At 50.4% G+C, this 18,599-nt stretch overlaps 1 protein-coding gene across 3 annotated transcripts in view; it reads left to right on the top strand.

The window, feature by feature from the left end:
- NPLOC4 (NPL4 homolog, ubiquitin recognition factor) overlaps positions 1–18,599 on the top strand; it is a 59,671-nt gene that overhangs the window by 10,921 nt on the left and 30,151 nt on the right. For 2 of the 3 annotated variants that reach the window (XM_034641708.1, XM_034641706.1), the window contains exons 3-10: positions 3,111–3,287; positions 5,268–5,316; positions 6,069–6,163; positions 7,864–7,987; positions 8,821–9,000; positions 12,328–12,414; positions 14,809–14,880; positions 15,536–15,662. In XM_034641708.1, the coding sequence (XP_034497599.1) occupies positions 3,166–3,287; positions 5,268–5,316; positions 6,069–6,163; positions 7,864–7,987; positions 8,821–9,000; positions 12,328–12,414; positions 14,809–14,880; positions 15,536–15,662 (856 nt within the window). In that variant the 5' untranslated portion in view covers positions 3,111–3,165. The remainder of the gene's footprint in view (positions 1–3,110; positions 3,288–5,267; positions 5,317–6,068; positions 6,164–7,863; positions 7,988–8,820; positions 9,001–12,327; positions 12,415–14,808; positions 14,881–15,535; positions 15,663–18,599) is intronic. The other variant, XM_034641707.1, reaches the window with a different exon arrangement.

Genomic DNA, 18,599 nt, shown 5'->3' with positions numbered 1-18,599 from the left:
GGTTGCACGGTGCCTGCGCGTGGCAAGCTTGCAGGAAATGAGAGCTGTGTGTTTTAAACTGTTTCTGTAGCACATACAAGCAAAGGAGGCTATAGACACCCTCTGAGAGAAAGCCATCAGGCTGTGGTGTTGTCGTACTAGTGCTGTCCTGGGGTGGGGGGGACCCCAGAGGGGAGAGCCGGCTCCGACATCCCGAGGGGGCACTTGGAGGGGATGTCCTCCTCAGTCACCCGTGAGTGTATCTCTCCGGTGATAGTCCTAATGCCTATTGACCAGCTTGGGTCTAACCTTGAGGGCTACGTCTGTCTTACCTGAAGCGTGTCTGCAGGAGGGAGTGGTGTTCCTTTGAGCTTGGCGTTGGTCTCTCCGCTTCTGGCTTCTCCGCTTGCAGTTCAGTCTGCCGTATTGTGTTGTTCGCTTATAAGTGATCTTTTTTTCCCCCTCTCTGGCTGCTTTTAAGATTTTCTGTTTCTGTTGGGGACCTACAGTTTCTCTCTGACTTGTCCAGGTGTGGATTCCTGGTTTATTTGTTTAAGCCTACCTGATGGATGTTGTATTTTCTGTACCTGCAGATCAGGTCTGGAAAATTTGTGGCCATTATTTCTTTAAATATCACTTCTCTCCAGTTCTCTTTATTGTTTCAGGGATTATGTTTTTCACTTTTAAAATATTTGATTTGATTTCTTTTCAGACCAGGCTATTAGCTTGTTGTGCTCACGGGAGCTGTGTTGCTCTCACATTGGCCCTACGGGCTTCCATTTGAGGACGGCTTGGCTCCTTGGGGCTCTGCCTTGGCCCGTCACATGCATGATGCTTCCCACTTGGGTCTCAGGGTGTCTGAGGTGGTATGTCTCCCCCAGGTGGAATCAGGGTGGCACTGTTGTCAGAGCTGTCCGTGGGTTGGCTGGCCTGACCGTATGAAGGGATTTGGGAAGATTTACCCAAATCTGTGGCCCCTGCCACCCTGCTTCCCAGAAGCCCCTGTCGTTTTGGGTGGCCTCTCGTTGCCTGTGCTCTTTCCATCCCGTTTTCATTGAACATTCTGTAGACGTTTATATTCCATGTCTTGCAGTTTCAAATCTGAAGTCCTTGGCTGTCTAATTCTGTTACTGTTGTGTCTGCCCACTCTATGGAGTGGCTTTGTTCTCTTGTACATTTGGTGACCCATTTTTGAGAGCTTGTAATTGACCAGACCTGGTCGAGGGGAGTCCCTGAGGGCAGCTGGCCAGTGGCTTTCCTGTGGGGAAGCTTGCACTTGCTTCTCTTGGCACAAGGGAGCGCTGTGGACCTGGCACTCCCTCCAGTGAATTTCTGTCTTTGGGCTTCCAGAGCCAAGTAGCATCCCTAATTCCACCCTGGATGCATGGCAGAGCAGGCCTGTGGTGACAGACTCTCGGAGGTGACTGTTTTCCCTACTGCATGGTGGATGCAGGAAGACAGGATTCCTCCTTGGTTCCTGTTTTCAGCTGGTTATTCTTCCCAGCTGCTGAGACGCCTGGCTTTATGTGGCGTTTCGGGTTCAGCAGCCTGCCGCAGGTAGGCAGGCAAGTGGACTCGCCTCCTGTTGCCCAGAAAACGACTGTGTAAGCCAAGCCCAGGGCTCCCGTAGGGCCGTGTTCTCTCGCCCTTCCTGTCGGCAGTACTGTGGGTTGTTTGGACTCGTGGCAACTCCTTACTTCCGCTAGAGCTCCGCGGTGCACTTTAGAGCGTATCTGTTAAAGCTGATGCGGCGACTGAGCCAAGTAGTCTATGGCTGGGGGGTGTTTAGGAATGTCTGGTCCGTTGCTAGAAGCAGAAGTCTCTAGTTAGAATTCGGCAGTTTTATCACCCCTAAATTATGGAAAGAAGAAGAGGAGCGAACAGACCTACCGAAGAGCTACAGCCAAGCCTCTTAGTGCCCCGTGTCTTCGGTGTTTGCGCTGAAGGCCTGCTGCCCCCGCCCCTCCCCAGTTTGTTGGGTCAGGGCTGCAGCAGGCTGTTCCTTCCGTGTGTGTATTGTCCACAGCAGTCACGTATTTACCGAACGGTAGTACTGCAGCTTTTCCTCCAAGACTGAGGTTGATTTTAGTGTTGTAGCCCCTCTCTGGGCGTGGAAGCCCAGGCTGCTGTGCAGCACTCGCAGTGGGAGCATCTCACACCCTGGGTCTCGTTGGTCTGGCTGTGCTGACTGGGTCCTGCCGTGAGTCAGCAGTGTGAGTGAGCAAGGAAAGAGCGTGCCGCACACAGAAATGACGGAAAATCAAACTGTGCTGTTTGAACTATGAATCGCAGCCTGTTTGGAAAGCAGCACATCGGCGACACCGCAGACAGAACCCTCCGTCTAGCAGGGCCACTCTTGGAGATGTGCCCTGTCGAAGTGAAACCACACAGCTGCCTGTCCTTGGGCCTTTCCTCAAGTGCTGTTCTTGGTGGTGGAACCTGTCGGTGGTGCACGTGCCCGTCGGTGTGGGAGCACGGGCGTAAGTGATGAGTCGGGCCTGCTGCAGGCGCTGTGCCACCATCAGAGGCAGTGACCAGACACAGACCCCGTGTTTGGAGGGACCTGGGGTGAGGTATTGTTGAACGAGAAAAGCAAATCCAAAATGTGTGTCTTTGATAATCTCATTTTTGTCAAGCAGCATCATACGGTGTCTGCATACACGTGTGTGTGGGGGGTGTGAGCGCAGAGAAAGAAGCAGAAGGCTGTGTACCAGGTAGGTGAAGTGTCGGGGTGCCGGATAGTAGACGGTAAGGAATGAACAAGGAAAAGTGGGAGCCAATCCCAGAGTGAGAAGCAGGAAGAACGCTGCCTCCAGGCCAGGTGTGTATGTTGTGGCCGTATTTCATCTGTGCACAGTCGCACGGGCATATGGATTTTTACAGCTGTAAAAGTAAGTCACAGTTACGAAGAACCCGCTCTGACCTTTAGAATGCTAGGGAGCATAGGGGAGGTGCAAAGGCAGAATTCTGGTCTCTTAAAGTTAGAGGCCTCATTATTCAGGCTTTCAGGGAGGTTGGCATTTGACTCTTGGATGTCGGAGACCCTTACATGAGGGTGAGCCGCTCATCTGTGCAGCCCAGTTTGTGGGAGGATAGAAGGCAGGCCCTGCCCTGTGTTTGTCGTTTGACAGGCATGGAGATCTGCTGTTCCTGTTTCCCTCGGGCCTTGCTGGCCCCTCTTCGGAAATGGAGACGTCGGCCCCGCCAGGGCTGAAGGCCTGCGGTGCTCCCAGTGTGGTGGAGGATGAGATCGACCAGTACCTCAGCAAGCAGGACGGGAAGATTTATCGAAGCCGTGACCCACAGCTGTAAGTGTTGGTGGGATTCCGGTCCCTGCTGTGCTGACTTGAGTGGCTCAGGGAGTGAGATGTTTGTAACGCGCCCTGTGTGAATGAGTATCTGCTGAAGAAACACAAGTTTTGAGTTTGACCGTCTGTTTTCAGATAAAATTTCACTTCAGGTTATTTTTCAAGCTTTTTCTTGTTGCGTGAATCTCAAAGTATGTTCCCCATGTACTTTCAAAAGCTTTCAAGTGTTTGGAACTAAGAAATTTGGAGAAGGGAGGAAACTGAAACCCAGTCTCGACCGCGATGCACTGCTGGGTTGTTGCCCGCCACGCAGTGCGTCGGGCTTCAGCAGGTGTGCCAGGGCAGGAAGGGGTGATGGCGGCCCCCCACCAGCGCAAGGCGCTTGCTCAGCTCATCTCGTAGGATGGCAGTCGGGAAACGTCAGCCTCACGTCGCAGTGCACTCTTCCCATTCTTCCCAGTGGGTGCTTCGTGTACTCAACATGCCGCTCCTTTGGGTATTTGCCCCTCACCTAGCCAGGGTCATAGGAGATGGGGTGCTGGAGTATGTTTCTGTATTTGTGATTTTTTGCAGTTCTTTTATTTTTTAAAACATTTTAAGAATTTTTAAAGATTCATTTATCTTAGGTAGAGAGAGCGTGCAGGCACGGTGCAGGCGTGGCGGGGGGGGGGCAGAGGGAGAGAGAATCTTGGGCAGACTCCCCACTGAGCGTGGAGCCAGATGTGGGGCTTGATCCCATGACCGTGAGATTGTGACCTGAGCTGAAATCCAGAGTCGGGTGCTTCGCTGACTGAGCCACCCAGGCGCCCCGGCAGTTTTTAAACTGGTTAGAAATACCTGCGTTTACACTCAGTGATGTGAAATGTCTGAGCGAAGGTGGTTTGTCTGCAGTAGAGCCTTCTGTAACTGCATCACTCCGCGTCCGTAAACATGACAGGGTGCTGACATCGAGATATCGGGGTTCTAAGTGCTGCATTAGCAACTCGTTTTAGATTGAGGAGCCCCAAACGGCACTGCTGCGGCTGGCGTGGAGCCGCCTCACAGCATCGCCGTCAGCCGCACGCCCCTTCCGTTGGCATCCTCCCAGGGAGCCCGTGCTGGCCCCCCCGTGATCTGTGTCTTCACGGCTTCATTAGGGATCTTTTGGAGGGTGCTCGTGTCCGTGTGTGCGAGCGCTCCGGCCTGTATCTGTGAGAGCCTGGCTGTTAGGAGACACAGGCTGTCTCCACTCTGAAGTGTAGAATGCACGTGCATCCAGGAGTTGTGACCCCATTTAGGAAAGGATCCAGTCGAGCCCAGAGGGACGGCCACTCCGCTTTCCCACCAACCATCACCGGCCTCCTCATCCGAGCACATTGTGCTGCCACGTTGTGTGCGTGGAGCATCTAAGGCTTCTCTGACTGAAGTCACTAAAACCCATAGAGCCAGGCGTCCTCATGCTTTTCCAAAAACGTGCACAAAATGGGTGTTTTCCCAACTGGAGTTACTTCTGTCCCGCTGACAAGGTGTTTTTGCCATGTCCACATCCCAGCTTCCTTAGTGTTTACTCAACATCTGTTTAAATCAGTTTTCAGCCCATTCCCTTTTGTTTGTATTTAGTGTTATTTTAAGCAGTTGTTATCCATAGAATCACAGGTTTGACGTGCTGGGCAGTTTTTTCTAATACAAATAGAAATAAATACTAAACCATATTAAAGTAAAAAATGCTCACCTACCATCTAAAATAATTCCATACGGGGGGGGTGCCTGGCGGGGCTGTCATAGAGCATGAGACTCCTGATTTGGGCTTGTGAGTTTGAGCCCTGTGTTGGGCATTGAGTTTACTTAAAAATAAAGAAAGAAAAAATGAATGAAATATTTCACACAGGTAGGGAAATACTCTCTTATGGCGTACGTTATAAATATCAAAAACTTAGGGAGGCAGCGACAGGAGAGCAGGCGTACTAATGGCTGTGTGTTTCTCTTGCCCTGCGCTCTCAGGTGCCGACACGGCCCCTTGGGGAAATGTGTGCATTGTGTTCCGCTAGAGGTGAGAGTCCGTGCAGCGTAAGTTCTGGGCTGGTGGGAGGGGCTGCTCCCCAGAGCACGTCAGTACTTTCCCTGCACCCCTGTGCTGGGTCAGAGTGGGGAAAAGAACATATCTGTTTGTTGCCCTGGGCCTCGTGTTCCCACTAGTGCAAGCTGCTTGAAGAGGACGGGCCTTTATTTATGGGAGTGACCTTCTGGGTGGATTATGAATGGCTGAAGCGTTTGTACTGTTGTGATGGAGGGGCCCCCTGGACAATCCTTTTAAAACCTGACGCAAAGCTGGGGCTGGCAGTTTCTGTGCTCATCATTGCTTTGATTTACTTTTCCTCTAGTCTCACGTCGTCCTACTGATTCGTCCTGGTGAGATTGAGAGTTACCATAAGAATGCTGACTGGTAACTAGTTAATGCTGAGTTTACAGCAGCAAGGCCATCCTGATTTTCCTCATGAGCCTCCTCTTCATCTTATGGGCTACTTTTTTTTTTCCTCAAAATTTTTTTAATATTTACTTGAGCTAGAGTATTTTGTACTTTAATAGAGATTCATTTTAGTCTCGGAAAGATAACTAGTACACAAAGAAACCTTTGGTTCGGTGCTAGAATGATAAGTGAGAACCAAGTGCCCGTCCTCTTTCGTTGCCCTCCACGGGTCCTGGCTTGGTCTCCCTGCGTGCAGCAAAGCTTGGCTGCCTGCCTCTCCGGGCCTCGAGACGCCAGCAGGTGCGTGACTGTACTGACTGTGTGTGTTTTGGCAGCCGTTTGACGAGGACTACCTGAACCATCTTGAACCTCCTGTGAAGCACATGTCCTTCCACGCCTACATCCGCAAGCTGACCGGGGGGGCCGACAAGTAAGCAACTTGAGCGGAGTTAGGCTGTGCCGGTGTGGCTTTGGCGAGCAGAAGCTCCTTTTGTGTACCTGGCAGGTGTTGCTTCAAGCCTGTGAGCATATGAATGAGAAGAGCAAAGCTCAGGGTCTGGGCACAGAGCATTTGAGTCTGTGACTTTTGCCCCGATTCAATAAAGAAACAGGGGTGGAGACCCTGACCCCTTGTGGTCATCCACGTGCCCGAGTGTGGGGCAGATGCCAGGTTGGCAGTGGCCACTGTAGAGGTCCTGGGGAGCACCCCCAGACTTCCTGCAGGCGGGTAACTTAGCCTTATGTGAGGGTGGAGGAGGGTAAGGTGCGAGGGTGGTCAGAGCTCGTCCTCCTCTGCTTTTCGGAAAAACTGAACTGGCCCGTGGTTATCTTGGCTCACCTATTCCACAGCCCCAATCAGCCCCTTGCTCTGGAGCCTGCCTCTTTATCAGCTTGATGGCATTGCCATCGCGGCTGGGCTGTCTGTGGCTGGGCCTCGGGGCCTCAGCGCCTCGACGAGAGCTGTGCAGGCTCAGGCGGGCGGTGGGGTGGCCATCTCCCGGCTCCCCGCACAGGCTGTGATGGTGGCCTGAGAGGGGCTGAGAGCGCTGTGATTTCTTTTAAACCATGTCAAGTACTTCCTGTGCGACCCCTTTCTGTTGCCTATACGACTACATGTTCACCTTCCCAGAAGGTAATGGACTTCATACCGTGATTTTATAATTCCCATCGGTGCAGCAGGAGGAGATGGCGGCTGAACCCAAGTCAGCAACATTTTGTGAAGAATGTCATGTTGGCCTGATTATAGTTTTTCTCTGACAACCTGCTGACACCCTCAAATGGCTTTTTTAAAAAAGACCACGAGAAAAAATTCCTACCAGAAACCCATTCTTGCCTGTCAGTGGGGTAAGCCATGGAACTTTCTGGATTTGGGAACGAGTAGAGCTTCGTTGTGCTGAAATCCGTCGGCCTTCTACCAGTCTGGGTCCAGGCCCCGGTATCCCATGAGGGGGCACGTTGGCAGCTCTCGGTCCCCTGCAGGCTGGTGGCGGTCACTGCTTCCCAGGGGCCCACAGGCCGGCATGCTCTTGGCCTGCGAAGACAGGATCGAGTTCCTGGACCGTTTTGTCCGTGGGAAACTGGCAGAGGGCGAAGGCACCTGTGTGCATCCACCCCACGTCAGGGTGGGGCCCTGGATTCCTCGCTGGATGATCTTTATTTCAGCTAGAAGCCGGGGAAGGTGTCTTTGTGAGGTGCCCTCGTCAGGGTTTCTCCCTGTGATTCAGAGTTTTTTGCAAACATATAAGTGCTGGACTCATGATGTAGATGTTGCTGATAAGTTAATGAAACTTCACAACAAGCTTTGTTTCCGGTCAGCAGCTCAGGTTAGATCAGTAGGGGTTTAATAGTATCCTTGAAAATCTTCATGGGTGGTAGCGACAGACATTGAAAACAGAGACTTTTATAGAGAAACACTTCTGTGTTTCTGCATAGTCTCCGTGTGCAGGACAGAAGCTGGGGGCCCACGATAGCAGTTCTTCATGCATTTCCCCTGCTGCTCCCTGCCACATGCTTAGCTTCTTAGAACTCTGTTCTGCAGGTGTTAAGACATTTGACATGCGATCTCCAGTCTCCTGCTAAAGTTTTCACTCTTGGAATGTTGAAGTAATTAAGCTGCCTCTTCTTACTCAGGGGGAAGTTTGTTGCCCTGGAGAACATCAGTTGCAAGATTAAATCAGGGTGCGAGGGACACCTTCCGTGGCCTAACGGCATCTGTACTAAGTGCCAGCCAAGTGCCATCACGCTGAACAGACAGGTGAGATGTTCACTGTGTCCGTCTAGACAGTGGAAGGCAGTAGATTTGTGTTCATGGCTCAGAAGCGAGCATTTGCGGAAAAGGCCCTCCTTGGAGGGATCCACCCCTGGCAGAGTGCGCTGTCTGTGGCAGGTCCAAGTGCACTTCCAGGTCATACGCTGGAGACGGTATTGGTGAGATGTCTAGCTGTTCCTCGCGTGGAGGGGGGAGTATTTTGTTTTCTCTTTGGTCGGCTTGCATGGAGGCAGAACTTTCTCGGGGACTATTTAAAATGCTTCGTGCTTGCACTTTGCCTTCTAAGAAACCATGGCTCTGGAAGCTGGTAACCAAACTGTCCTGGAGCCGCTCAGAGCACCTGTCCAGGTAAAGAAGGGAGCTGGGCTCTGGAAGGAGGAAGAGACCAGGGAAAGGTGCATGCAGTGTTTTGGCTTCTTCCCCTCTGGTCTCTGTGCCCCCCTCACCTTTTCTGCACTGCCGGCCCACGTTTGCTCTGTAGAGAGCTCTCCACCACCTTTGGGATTGCTTGGAAACTGCTTTCTTTCTCTTCTTTCTCCCTGCTCGCTCTTTTTGAAAACTACCTTTTGTGTTAGAGATTGTGAAAACCTGCACTTTAGGTGAAATCCCAGTGAGATAAATTTGAATTAACTTATTGAGGAATCCCACCCCCTACCCCACCCACCCTCTAGAATCTGAAATGGTCTTAAGGGCAGAGCACATTTTAAAATGTGTGCGGCGTGTGTAAAGAGCTGGGTGGAGATTTTTGAATGGCTTACACTAGAAAAATAAGTTATTTCCAACGGAGTGGATTCATTAGCCCATTGTTTGCTCTACAGAAATACAGACACGTGGACAATATCATGTTTGAGAATCACACGGTTGCCGATCGCTTCCTTGACTTCTGGAGGAAGACAGGGAACCAGCATTTCGGCTACTTGTACGGACGGTATACGGAGCACAAAGACATCCCTCTGGGCATCAGGGCCGAGGTGGCTGCCATCTACGAGCCTCCCCAGGTAGGCGAGCTCAGGCTTCACAGTCCACGGCCTCTGTGTCGCCCGGCTCTAAAGGCTGTGCGGGGCTCTCGTTTCACACTTCATTTCACTTCCTCTGCTCTGTCATTTGCCCAGTCTGTCTCCATGTCCGTCTCTGTACACCACACACACACACACACACACACAGTGTTTATTTTCTGAATTCTTGGAGCGTAAGCTCATGGCCGCTAAATATTTCTGTGTGCATTTCCAGAGCGTAAGGACGTTGTCTTACCTGATAATAAGGACTCTTGTCAATGTCAGTAAATTGGACGTTGATGGAATATTTTAATCTGTTGGCTGTGTTCCACTTCTGTTGGTTTCCCCAAAGTGCCACAAGGACTGCTCCCTCCCTTGTCATTCTGTATGTCCTTCGCCCATGTCTGTGGTCAGCTGGCCCAGAAATGATGGAATTAGAGGATCACGGGGTTACTCGTGTCCTTTATCCCACACCATACAGGCAACTGTCTTAGAATGGCGGTACCAAAATTACTACCAGTATAGGACTGAAAACAGTTGAAGGTGGTTTGTTTTTGTTTTTTGTTTTTTTGTGGAAGGAGGAGAATCCTCAGGATGTGTCTCATGAGGGACCAGCAATCAATCTGTGTTTTAAAGTCACTTGGAAGGTTTCTCTGTATGACTATGCCACCACCTAGGTAACACATTTATGTTCATTTGTTTTATTTTCGGTATTTAGGGATTGATTTTTTTTTTAAAGATTTTATTTATTAGAGAGACGAGCACAAGCAGAGGGAACTGCAGAGGCAGAGGGAAAAGCAGGCTCCCTGCTGAGCAAGGATCCCAGTGCGGGGCTTAATCCCAGGACCCTTTGATCTCGGAGGCAGACTCTTAACCCACATTTTCAAGATTCTGTAGGTCTGGGGTGGGGCCAAGAATTTGCATTACTAATAGTGTTCACATTCCTATTGTACGTCTGGGGAATCACCCTTTTAAGAACCATAGCCCTACGCAATTAAGTGCCCCCATTCATAAATACATTATATCATCTACTGAGCCACCCGGGCGTCCCGGGATTGATTTTTTATATATATATTTGTTGTATAATTCTATGAAATATTTAGGCAGTACGTTTCATCGTGTGTGTGTGTGTGTGTGTGTGTGTGTGTGTGTGTGTGTATCTATGTGTATTCTTTACAAAAGTGGAAACCATAAGCATGGAATTCTAGTCCACAATGTGTGTTGTGAAGTACTTGGGAGGAGTCCTTGTGCGTGCAGTTTACTGTGAAGTATAACAGAAAACTAAGAGGGCTTGGGGGTGACTAGAGGGGTGGATAGAGTACAGTAAGTGTTTGTGGCCGGATCTACATAGCGGGTATGTGGGTCCTCACTGCGAAATTCTTTAAACTTTGCTGTATGTTTGAAATTTGTAGGGGCGCCTGGGTGGCTCAGTCGTTAAGCATCTGCCTTCGGCCCAGGGCATGATCCCAGGGTCCTGGGATCGAGCCCCACATCGGGCTCCCTGCTATGTTGGGAGCCTGCTTCTTCCTCTTCCACTCCCCCTGCTTGTGTTCCCTCTCTCTGGGTTTCTCTCTTTCTGCAAATAAATAGAATATTTAAAAAAAAAAAAAAGAAATTTGTAGTTAAAATGTTGGGAAAAAATTTTTTTGCAGGCTTCCAAAGTCAGATCTACAAAAGCCTTCATCCTATCCCTCTTTTTCCAGAATGTGTGGTGTAGATTTTTCAAGTTTTAAGTTTTTAAAATACAAGCAAATACACAGATATTCATACCATTCTCCTTCTTTCTTTGGGTGTATGCCATACTTTACTCACCGTAGTCACCTTGCACTGTGTCTGTGAGTCACCCCGTGACCAGCCAACGTCCTAAGTAAACCAGAGTCTGAAACTTCAGGCCCTGTGGCTGTTGGCCGCTGGCCGGTCCGTAGCTCCTGCGCACGTGCCGTTGTCTCCCTGGCTGTGTTTATGCAGAGCTGGAGTGCAGTCTACACCCCTTTGCCAGTTTCCATATTTCCTGAGAGCTGCAGAGGTGGGGGCGCGGGGGGGGCTTCTGTGCTGGTTCATTTAAGACACTAGGTGGCGATAGAGACCCCGCCAGAGAGCGGGGATGACTTAACCGCCAGGGCTTGGTGACGCTGTGCGCTCTGTGACCAGGGAGCTGCTGGTGGAAGCACGGGATGCTGAGATTTAATTTTGCGGAGGGCGCCTTTCGTGAGGAGTTTCAGCAGTCGTGTTAGGAGTGTGATTGACTAAAACACGGAAACAGGAGCTCTGGCGACCAGACTACTAGCGGCATCAACAGAGCCCCCAATGTGGGGATCCTGCAGGTTGAAACCACTGACCTCCAGTAACCTGCAGCTCGTTAGCAGTTGAAGCTCATGCTGCCACAGGTCACGAAACCGGATCCTTGGATTGGTTCTGAGTTGACGGTGTGACCTTTGCTGTGAAGGGATTAAAGATCTCTGTGTTGCTTATACCGAGCGGTAGAAAGTTCTTTTGTTGTTTTGCCAGAATTTGACTCATTTGCAAGGATATACCCAATTAGTATAACTTGGTTTGGGATTACCTTCATTTTCCTGTTCCTGTGGCTGGTCTTTCTGCTACGTATGATACTTACTATTAATGACTCTCGAGCTGCATTTCAGGGCAGAGGAAGGATTTCGGTAAGCTTTGTCCACTGCAGGAAGTTGGGGTCCTGTGGCCGGTTTAGGCTGCATGTGAGCCAGTCAGAGTCCTAGCCCCTGTGCTGCCCCGAGCCCAGCGCTCTGCCCATCAACCAGCAGGTTGCTGAGTTCAGGTGCCTTTTCCATTCCTCTTTCATCTCGCACTCAGTCCTGCCTGTGAAGCTCAGCAGTGCCCCTGCAGGAGCCGCACACAGATTTTCCCAGCCCGTTTTCTGGAAACAAATGCTGCCTTACAGCTGGAATCTTGCCCAATGTACCCAAACCTATTTGGAAGGAAACTCTTTATCCGAAGGAGTTTTGAAACTGACTTTCCCCAGTGAAGGAACCCACCAAAAGTATGTGTAGACAGGCTTCCTCAGTCCTGAGAGCAACCACACACTTGACAAGAGACTGTGTGATGTGAACCAGCCTGAGTGTCACCATCTTCTCGTCCCCTGAGTTTGGATTGGAAAGCACAACGTAGCCTGATAAGGGGCAAAGCCTGGAGGGCTCGGGCTGTGTTTTATCTGGATGTCAACTTTTTCTGCTGCTGTAATTCTCCTTTTTGGCAAGGGGTAGAGCAGTGCCCCTTGGGACTCCTGAGCCAGAATTGGAGTGGGATGACTGCAGGCTCCTCTGAGTCCATCTTCTCCCTTTACTACCCTAACAGATTGGCACACAGAACAGCCTGGAGCTTCTGGAAGACCCGAAAGCTGAGGTGGTGGATGAAATTGCTGCCAAGCTTGGCCTGAGGAAGGTACTGAGGCATTCCGCCGGCCTTTGAAGGGGGGACCAGGGCTCTGTGTTGGGGACATCCAGGTGGGCGGCATGGCCAGTCCTTCTCTGGAACTGACCTCCTGGCTGGTCGAGGTCGTGCCGGGGCCGGCATGTTGTAAAGCCTGCTTGTGTTTTATGGACGCCGTAGCTTTTATGATCCTCGGATTTGAAATAGAAAGAGAACATTTCTCTGATTTAGAGTAAAATGAAAGCAACGATCCCTATGCTGGGGCTGTTACGTTGAGATCTGTCTGTCCCACTTCCTGAGGACAGCTTCAGAGGGTGGAAGAAAGAGGCAGCAGGAGCCAGACCCCTTCTTCTTGCCCAGGAAGGAGCCTCGCTGCTGTCTGCACACTGAGGCCTGGCCTCTTTGTGGGAGCCCTCCCTTCACGTGTCCTTGCCGCCCCTTCATTTTCTGCCCCGGGCGCTTGGACTTCTGGCACTCCCTCTTCCGTCATCCCTGGATTTCCTGTTGCTAGTTCAGCTGTGTGCGCATGTGAGGTTTCCTAGTTTCACTGGGCGGTTAGAAGACGGAAGAGCTTCTGTGTTGAGCCTGTTCATCAGGTCTGTGTCACATTCTTGGTGGAGTTCCCAGGAGCTTCACAGGAGGGCTTCTATAGGGAAATAGTGAAGGTGAATTTGAATACCTCTTAGAATTTCAATGTTCATAGCTATGTACGTTTTATCCTTTTTTTTTCTTTTAAGATTTTATTTATTTGTTGGACAGAGAGAGCACAAGCAGGGGGAGCAGGAGGCGGGGAGGGGTAGACTCCCCGCTGAGCAGGGAGCCCAACATGGGGCTCCATCCCAGTACCCTGGGATTGTGACCTGAGCCGAAGGCAGACGCTTCACCCACTGAGCCACCCAGGCATCCCAAAGTTTTATCCTTTATTTGTTAATAAACTTAGTGAAAAAATAACTCTCTACAGATAAACAGGGAAAATAGGGAATGTTTGTAAGCCTAGGGGCTTATAGAGCAAAGTCATTTTAACAAAAGTTTTAAGAAAACAGTGTCCTATTGTTTCTAGTAAGGAATCAGCATCTTTTTTTTTTTTTTAAGTAGACCCCACACCCAGCGTGGAGCCACCGTGGGGCTTGAACTCACGACCCTGAGATCACGACCTGAGCTGAGATCAAGGGTCAGACACTTAACTGACGGACAGCCCCCCAGGTGCCCCAGGAGTCAGCATGTTGATTTAGGGTCATATTTTGGTTTAACTTTTTGAAGTTTCTCTTGTTCAGTATCTTTCTCTGCTGCCCTAGCTGACTTCTGCCTGGCTTTGGCTCTGCTCTACTCACTGCCTGGGCCCGTTTGCTGCATCCTCCATGGGTTTTTTTTTTTTTTTTTAGATTTTATTTATTTATTTGACAGAGATAGAGACAGCCAGCGAGAGAGGGAACACGAGCAGGGTAATGGGAGAGGAAGAAGCAGGCTCATAGCAGAAGAGCCTGATGTGGGGCTCGATCTCACGACACCAGGATCACGCCCTGAGCCGAAGGCAGACGCTTAACCGCTGTGCCACCCAGGCGCCCCTCCGTGGGTTTTTTGTTTGCTTGGGTATTTTTAAAGAAAATGAAGTTCTCCGTGTTTGCCTGGTCTTATGTTACAGGAGATGTTGCAGCGTTCTGTATCAGGGTTCTGCTGGACAGGGTCATGGGCACCGCGTCACTTCTCCAAAGGATGTGTACTTGGGGTCCAGCCCCACTTGTAAACCTCTCAGCCCGGTTCTGGTTCAGGAGGGGCAACCGGCTGTGAGGTTCATGGGCACAGGAAGGCTAGGGACCACAGAGCACACAGACAGGCAGCTGTCTGGGACTGGCGTGAGGGTGCCCTAATAACGGGGTTTCAGCAGCTCGTGCCTTTACCTGCTCTCTTCAGTCCTAGCAGAGCACAAAGGGGCCACTCGGTAAGGACTGTGGTGGTGGTCCTTATTTTAAATGCACTCTGTAGGGAGTCCATTTCTTGTCTTAAGGAGAAAGCCTTAGCATCTGCAGTAGCATTGTCTCCGCTTGCTCATTGTCTCTTCTCTTGGGGGTGGAGGCATTCTGTTAACCTGGTTCACCCCCGGGGGTTCCCCCTGAAGCCAGCACAGTGTTGGGTACAGAGTTGGTGCCCTGGGGCTTCTAACGGAGAAATAAGCCCCGCTCTTGCTCTGTCTCCTCCAGGCCGGCGCCGCCAGAGGGGGGTGGCCGTTTTCATCCGGGTGGCGTTTGAAAGCCCTGGTAGCTCAGCTAAGGGGCTGCCTTACCTAGAAAGGACTGGGTCACAGGGGTCTCTTATGGAGGTGCTCATAAGGTCTCTGTGCAGAGGCCAGAAAACATTCATCACTTGTTTCAGGGAGAGGCTCAGAGGATACTTTCCTTTTTCATGCAGGTTGGCTGGATATTCACAGACCTCGTCTCAGAAGACACCCGGAAAGGGACCGTCCGATACAGCCGAAATAAGGTGAGATGGGATGGGAGTGCCCAGTGTCCACTTAGCTCAGCCTGCAGCTTGGTTACAAGCCAGCTCTGGCTCACGCTGGCAGGGTGGCTCTGCACAGCTCATCCTGGCTTTTTTTTTTTGAAGATTTTATTTATTTATTCATTATTTGTCAGAGAGAGAGAGAGAAAAAGTGCACACAAGCGGGGGGAATGGGAGGCAGAGGGAGAAGCAGGATCCCGGCTGAGCAAGGAGCCTGATGTGGGACTCCATCCCAGGACCCTGGGATCACGACCTGAGCCGAAGGTAGATGCTTCGCTGACTGTGTCACCCAGGCGTCCCTCATCCTGGTTTTTAGACCAAATTATTTTCAACACTGTGTTCTTGATAAATTAAGGCTTGGCCTGTCGATTGTGCCTTGCAGGGCAACCCCCCGCCTGGCCTTCACCCAGCAGTGTTTTTTGGAGGTCAGCCCGTGGGGGTGGATGCCTGATGCTTCTGGTCCTCCTAGTTATTCATGGTGGGAGAGGAGGAGTCTGTGACAGCCAGGGACTGTGGGTGTTTGTCTCATGCAGTATTTGACAGGCTCCGTTAAGTTCTTGATATTTTCTAAAGAAGAAATAGGAGTATGTTTCCCCATGATGCTGTAAAACTGGAAATGCCGGCTCTCTTTTCTTAGGACACCTATTTCTTGAGTTCGGAAGAATGTATCACTGCAGGGGACTTCCAAAATAAGCACCCTAACATATGTCGACTCTCTCCAGACGGACATTTTGGATCCAAGTTCGTCACTGCGGTGGCTACAGGTGTGTTTTCTGTTCCTCTCTTGGGAAAGTTCCAGCTACAGTAGATTTTCTTAATGTGCCTGTGGGACATGGATTCCTCTTTCTGTGTTACGGTAGAAATCCTGAACTTACCCGCACCACCCGCAGAACCACTCGAATCAGGGGCTCAAATAGCTCTTCTCTCATCCGCTTGGCGTTCTTAGTTGAAGTCAGCTTGATTCTGGATATTCGCTCAGGGCTGCTTTTGCCCCTTCCAGTAACCAAAGATGACTGTCTGTTTGGCTGTGTAGGAGAAAAGGATTTGCTGTTTGTTATTTATTTTTGGTATTATGAGTGGGAGTCATTTTAAGACCATTTCTGAGTGTGTGTGTGTGTGTGTGTGAGAGAGAGATGATATGTGTANTGTGTGTGTGTGTGAGAGAGAGAGATGATATGTGTATTGTATTCCATGCTATGTACATCATAAGTATATAATAAAAAATTGTAGCCATGAGAAGGTGGCCAAATCTTTTATAACATGCTTAACATATGTTGTCTTAGGAAAAAAAGAGTCATCGGACTGTACAGTTTAAAAAGAATGGGAATTTTAAACTTGGAGAACCAACTCATGAAAGCATATCTATCTGGTCATTTTTTTAAAGTAAACACTAACTTGGATCCTGTGAAGACCTGGCTTCTACTCTCACTGAACTGGTAACCCAGTTTGTTCATGGTAGCCATCCTTCCCCTAGTTCTGTAGAAAGAAGCACCCCCAATTTAACAAAGACAAGTTTACAAGTAGCCCAAACATGTTAGTAACTGGATCCCCTATAAATCCCAGTTGAGGGAACTGTCATGAGAACCATGAAGAAATACACTGCCTGAATTTTTAAGATCCAGTTGGATTGACAGTCACTTTCTTTTTGAAATGAATGTTTGAGGAGTGAGAGGCAGTGGCAGCATCTTTCATATGCTAGTGTGAATTAACTGAGTTGATTTATTTTTCTAGGACTGTTGTTAGGCCAGGTACTTAAGGGAGTGGATGGGAGTGTTGACCAGGGTTACAGGAAAGTAGCTCTTTGGCATAGGATCTTTCTGTGAGGACAGCCGGGGAGAGCAGCTCAGACTGGACGCCAGGGAGGGGAGCAGGGAGGAGGCACCTTTCACGTCATTTGGAATTTTGCCACGCCTGTGCTGTATGTGCCCCGGGAGAGCAACGTGTACCTTCTCACTCCCCACAACACACTAGGCGGATATCCTGGGGGCCGCCACTTAGACTGCTGGTTCTCCAACCTGCCAGACACCCTTTGAAACCCCTTGGTCAGGGTACTTTGCGGTACCCTTTACTGTCCAAAGAGTAAAATTCATAGATGATACACCTCTGTGCACATGTCAGTGTAACAGAGGAAGCAGAGCGGCCAGCCGACCGTAGCACAGAGCAGCCTACTTCCGTCCACCAGTGCTCAGGGACTGACGTCTGGTGGGATAGCACGGTGACGGAGCCAGAGCTGACGTTCGCTCTCGGGCCCCACTGGCGCCAGTGCCGTGCTTTCCTGAGATGCTCATCGACCCTCCGTGAAGTGCTGAGCTGAATGTGTCCCCGTCCCTTGGCTAAGAGAATTCACCATGGATTAAAACTGCGTATTTGTTTTTGTGCTTATGTATATAAAAAATGGTTGATTCTTCTTCCCTTTTTTTAAAAGATTTTATTTATTAGAGAGCACGAGCAGAGGGGAGGGGCAGAGGTAAAGGGATAAGCAGACTCCTCGCTGATCAGGGATCCCGACGCCCCGGGATTATGACCCGGTCCCAAGGCAGACATTTAACTGACCAAGCCACCCAGGAGCCCCTTCAATACGATTGATTCTAATCTGAGATCATAAATGGGGGTTTTTGCCTATAAGAATGTGCAGGGCACATTCAAGGTCATGTGGGATGTGGAACGGTCCTTTGTTGTATGGGATTCCCCCAAACACAGTGAGGTGTCCCACCTCTTCCACTCCAGCTGGCAGCCCTCCCCACCCCCCCCAGCCGGGTGCCCCATTGTTGAGGGCAACCAAAAATTACTTTCACGGATTCCAGAACTGCTGTCTCAGGTTTCTGTGGGCTCCCATGGTAACCTAGACCTTTTAATTACTTTGTCTGTGGGGAGTTATTCAGTGGGCCAAAGGAACTGGCACATTTTTAGGATTATAAATAGTTTCTACCTGGGGGCTGCCCGTACCTTCAGTTACTGATTCATCCCTCTTGTTGGGAGGTTGGAGAGTCTAGATCATCCATGGAGTTTTTCCTTCCGAATTGCCACTTAACTGAAAGGCTTCAGAACTATAGACAGTAAATAACTCATCGTAAGATCTGCAGTTAGAGTCCCTTTGTTTCTCTGCTGACTTGTTCCCCTCGTTGAACACTGCGATGAGCTCAGGCTTGCAGTTCTCTCCCACTCTCAGGGGCGGCCAGCGGAGGGGGGCCATCCACAGCATCCCACACCTTGGACCCCCAGACAAAGTGTGCTGTTCCCCAGCCTCAGTGGTTCTTGACCAGGAATGCGTTGCTGCCCTGTGAAGCTGTCCGAGCTGTGCTGGCCATACTCCATCCCTGAGTCCCCGATGGGCTGGGAAGGGGCAGGCCTGTGTGTTTGTGGCCATCTCCCAGGAGACTGACTGTTGCATCTGGGATTTATGGTGCTTCTGTGGGCACCGTGCTTACAGCTTTGCCACAGCTGCTGCTGAAGCTGTCGGCTCCACGTTGTCTCTCCCTGCCAAGAACAACTCCAGACTGAGACCTGTGGAGAAAGAGAGTCATGATTATATGTGGGGTTTGTGCCTTTGAACTCGAAGGATCTACCAGAAGGAGAATGCATCATTGAGCCTAAGTTTAAACTCCCTGCCCCGATGCTGGCATCTCTGTCTTGGTGGGCTGGCCACCCATGTCTCTGGGCTGTAAGAGTCCCTTCCTGAGGCTGCGTCCCAGGCACAGAGT

The sequence above is a fragment of the Ailuropoda melanoleuca genome, chromosome 13 (assembly GCF_002007445.2).
Source record: "Ailuropoda melanoleuca isolate Jingjing chromosome 13, ASM200744v2, whole genome shotgun sequence".
Taxonomy (NCBI): domain Eukaryota; kingdom Metazoa; phylum Chordata; class Mammalia; order Carnivora; family Ursidae; genus Ailuropoda; species Ailuropoda melanoleuca.
This window is presented reverse-complemented; position numbering and strand designations above follow the sequence as displayed.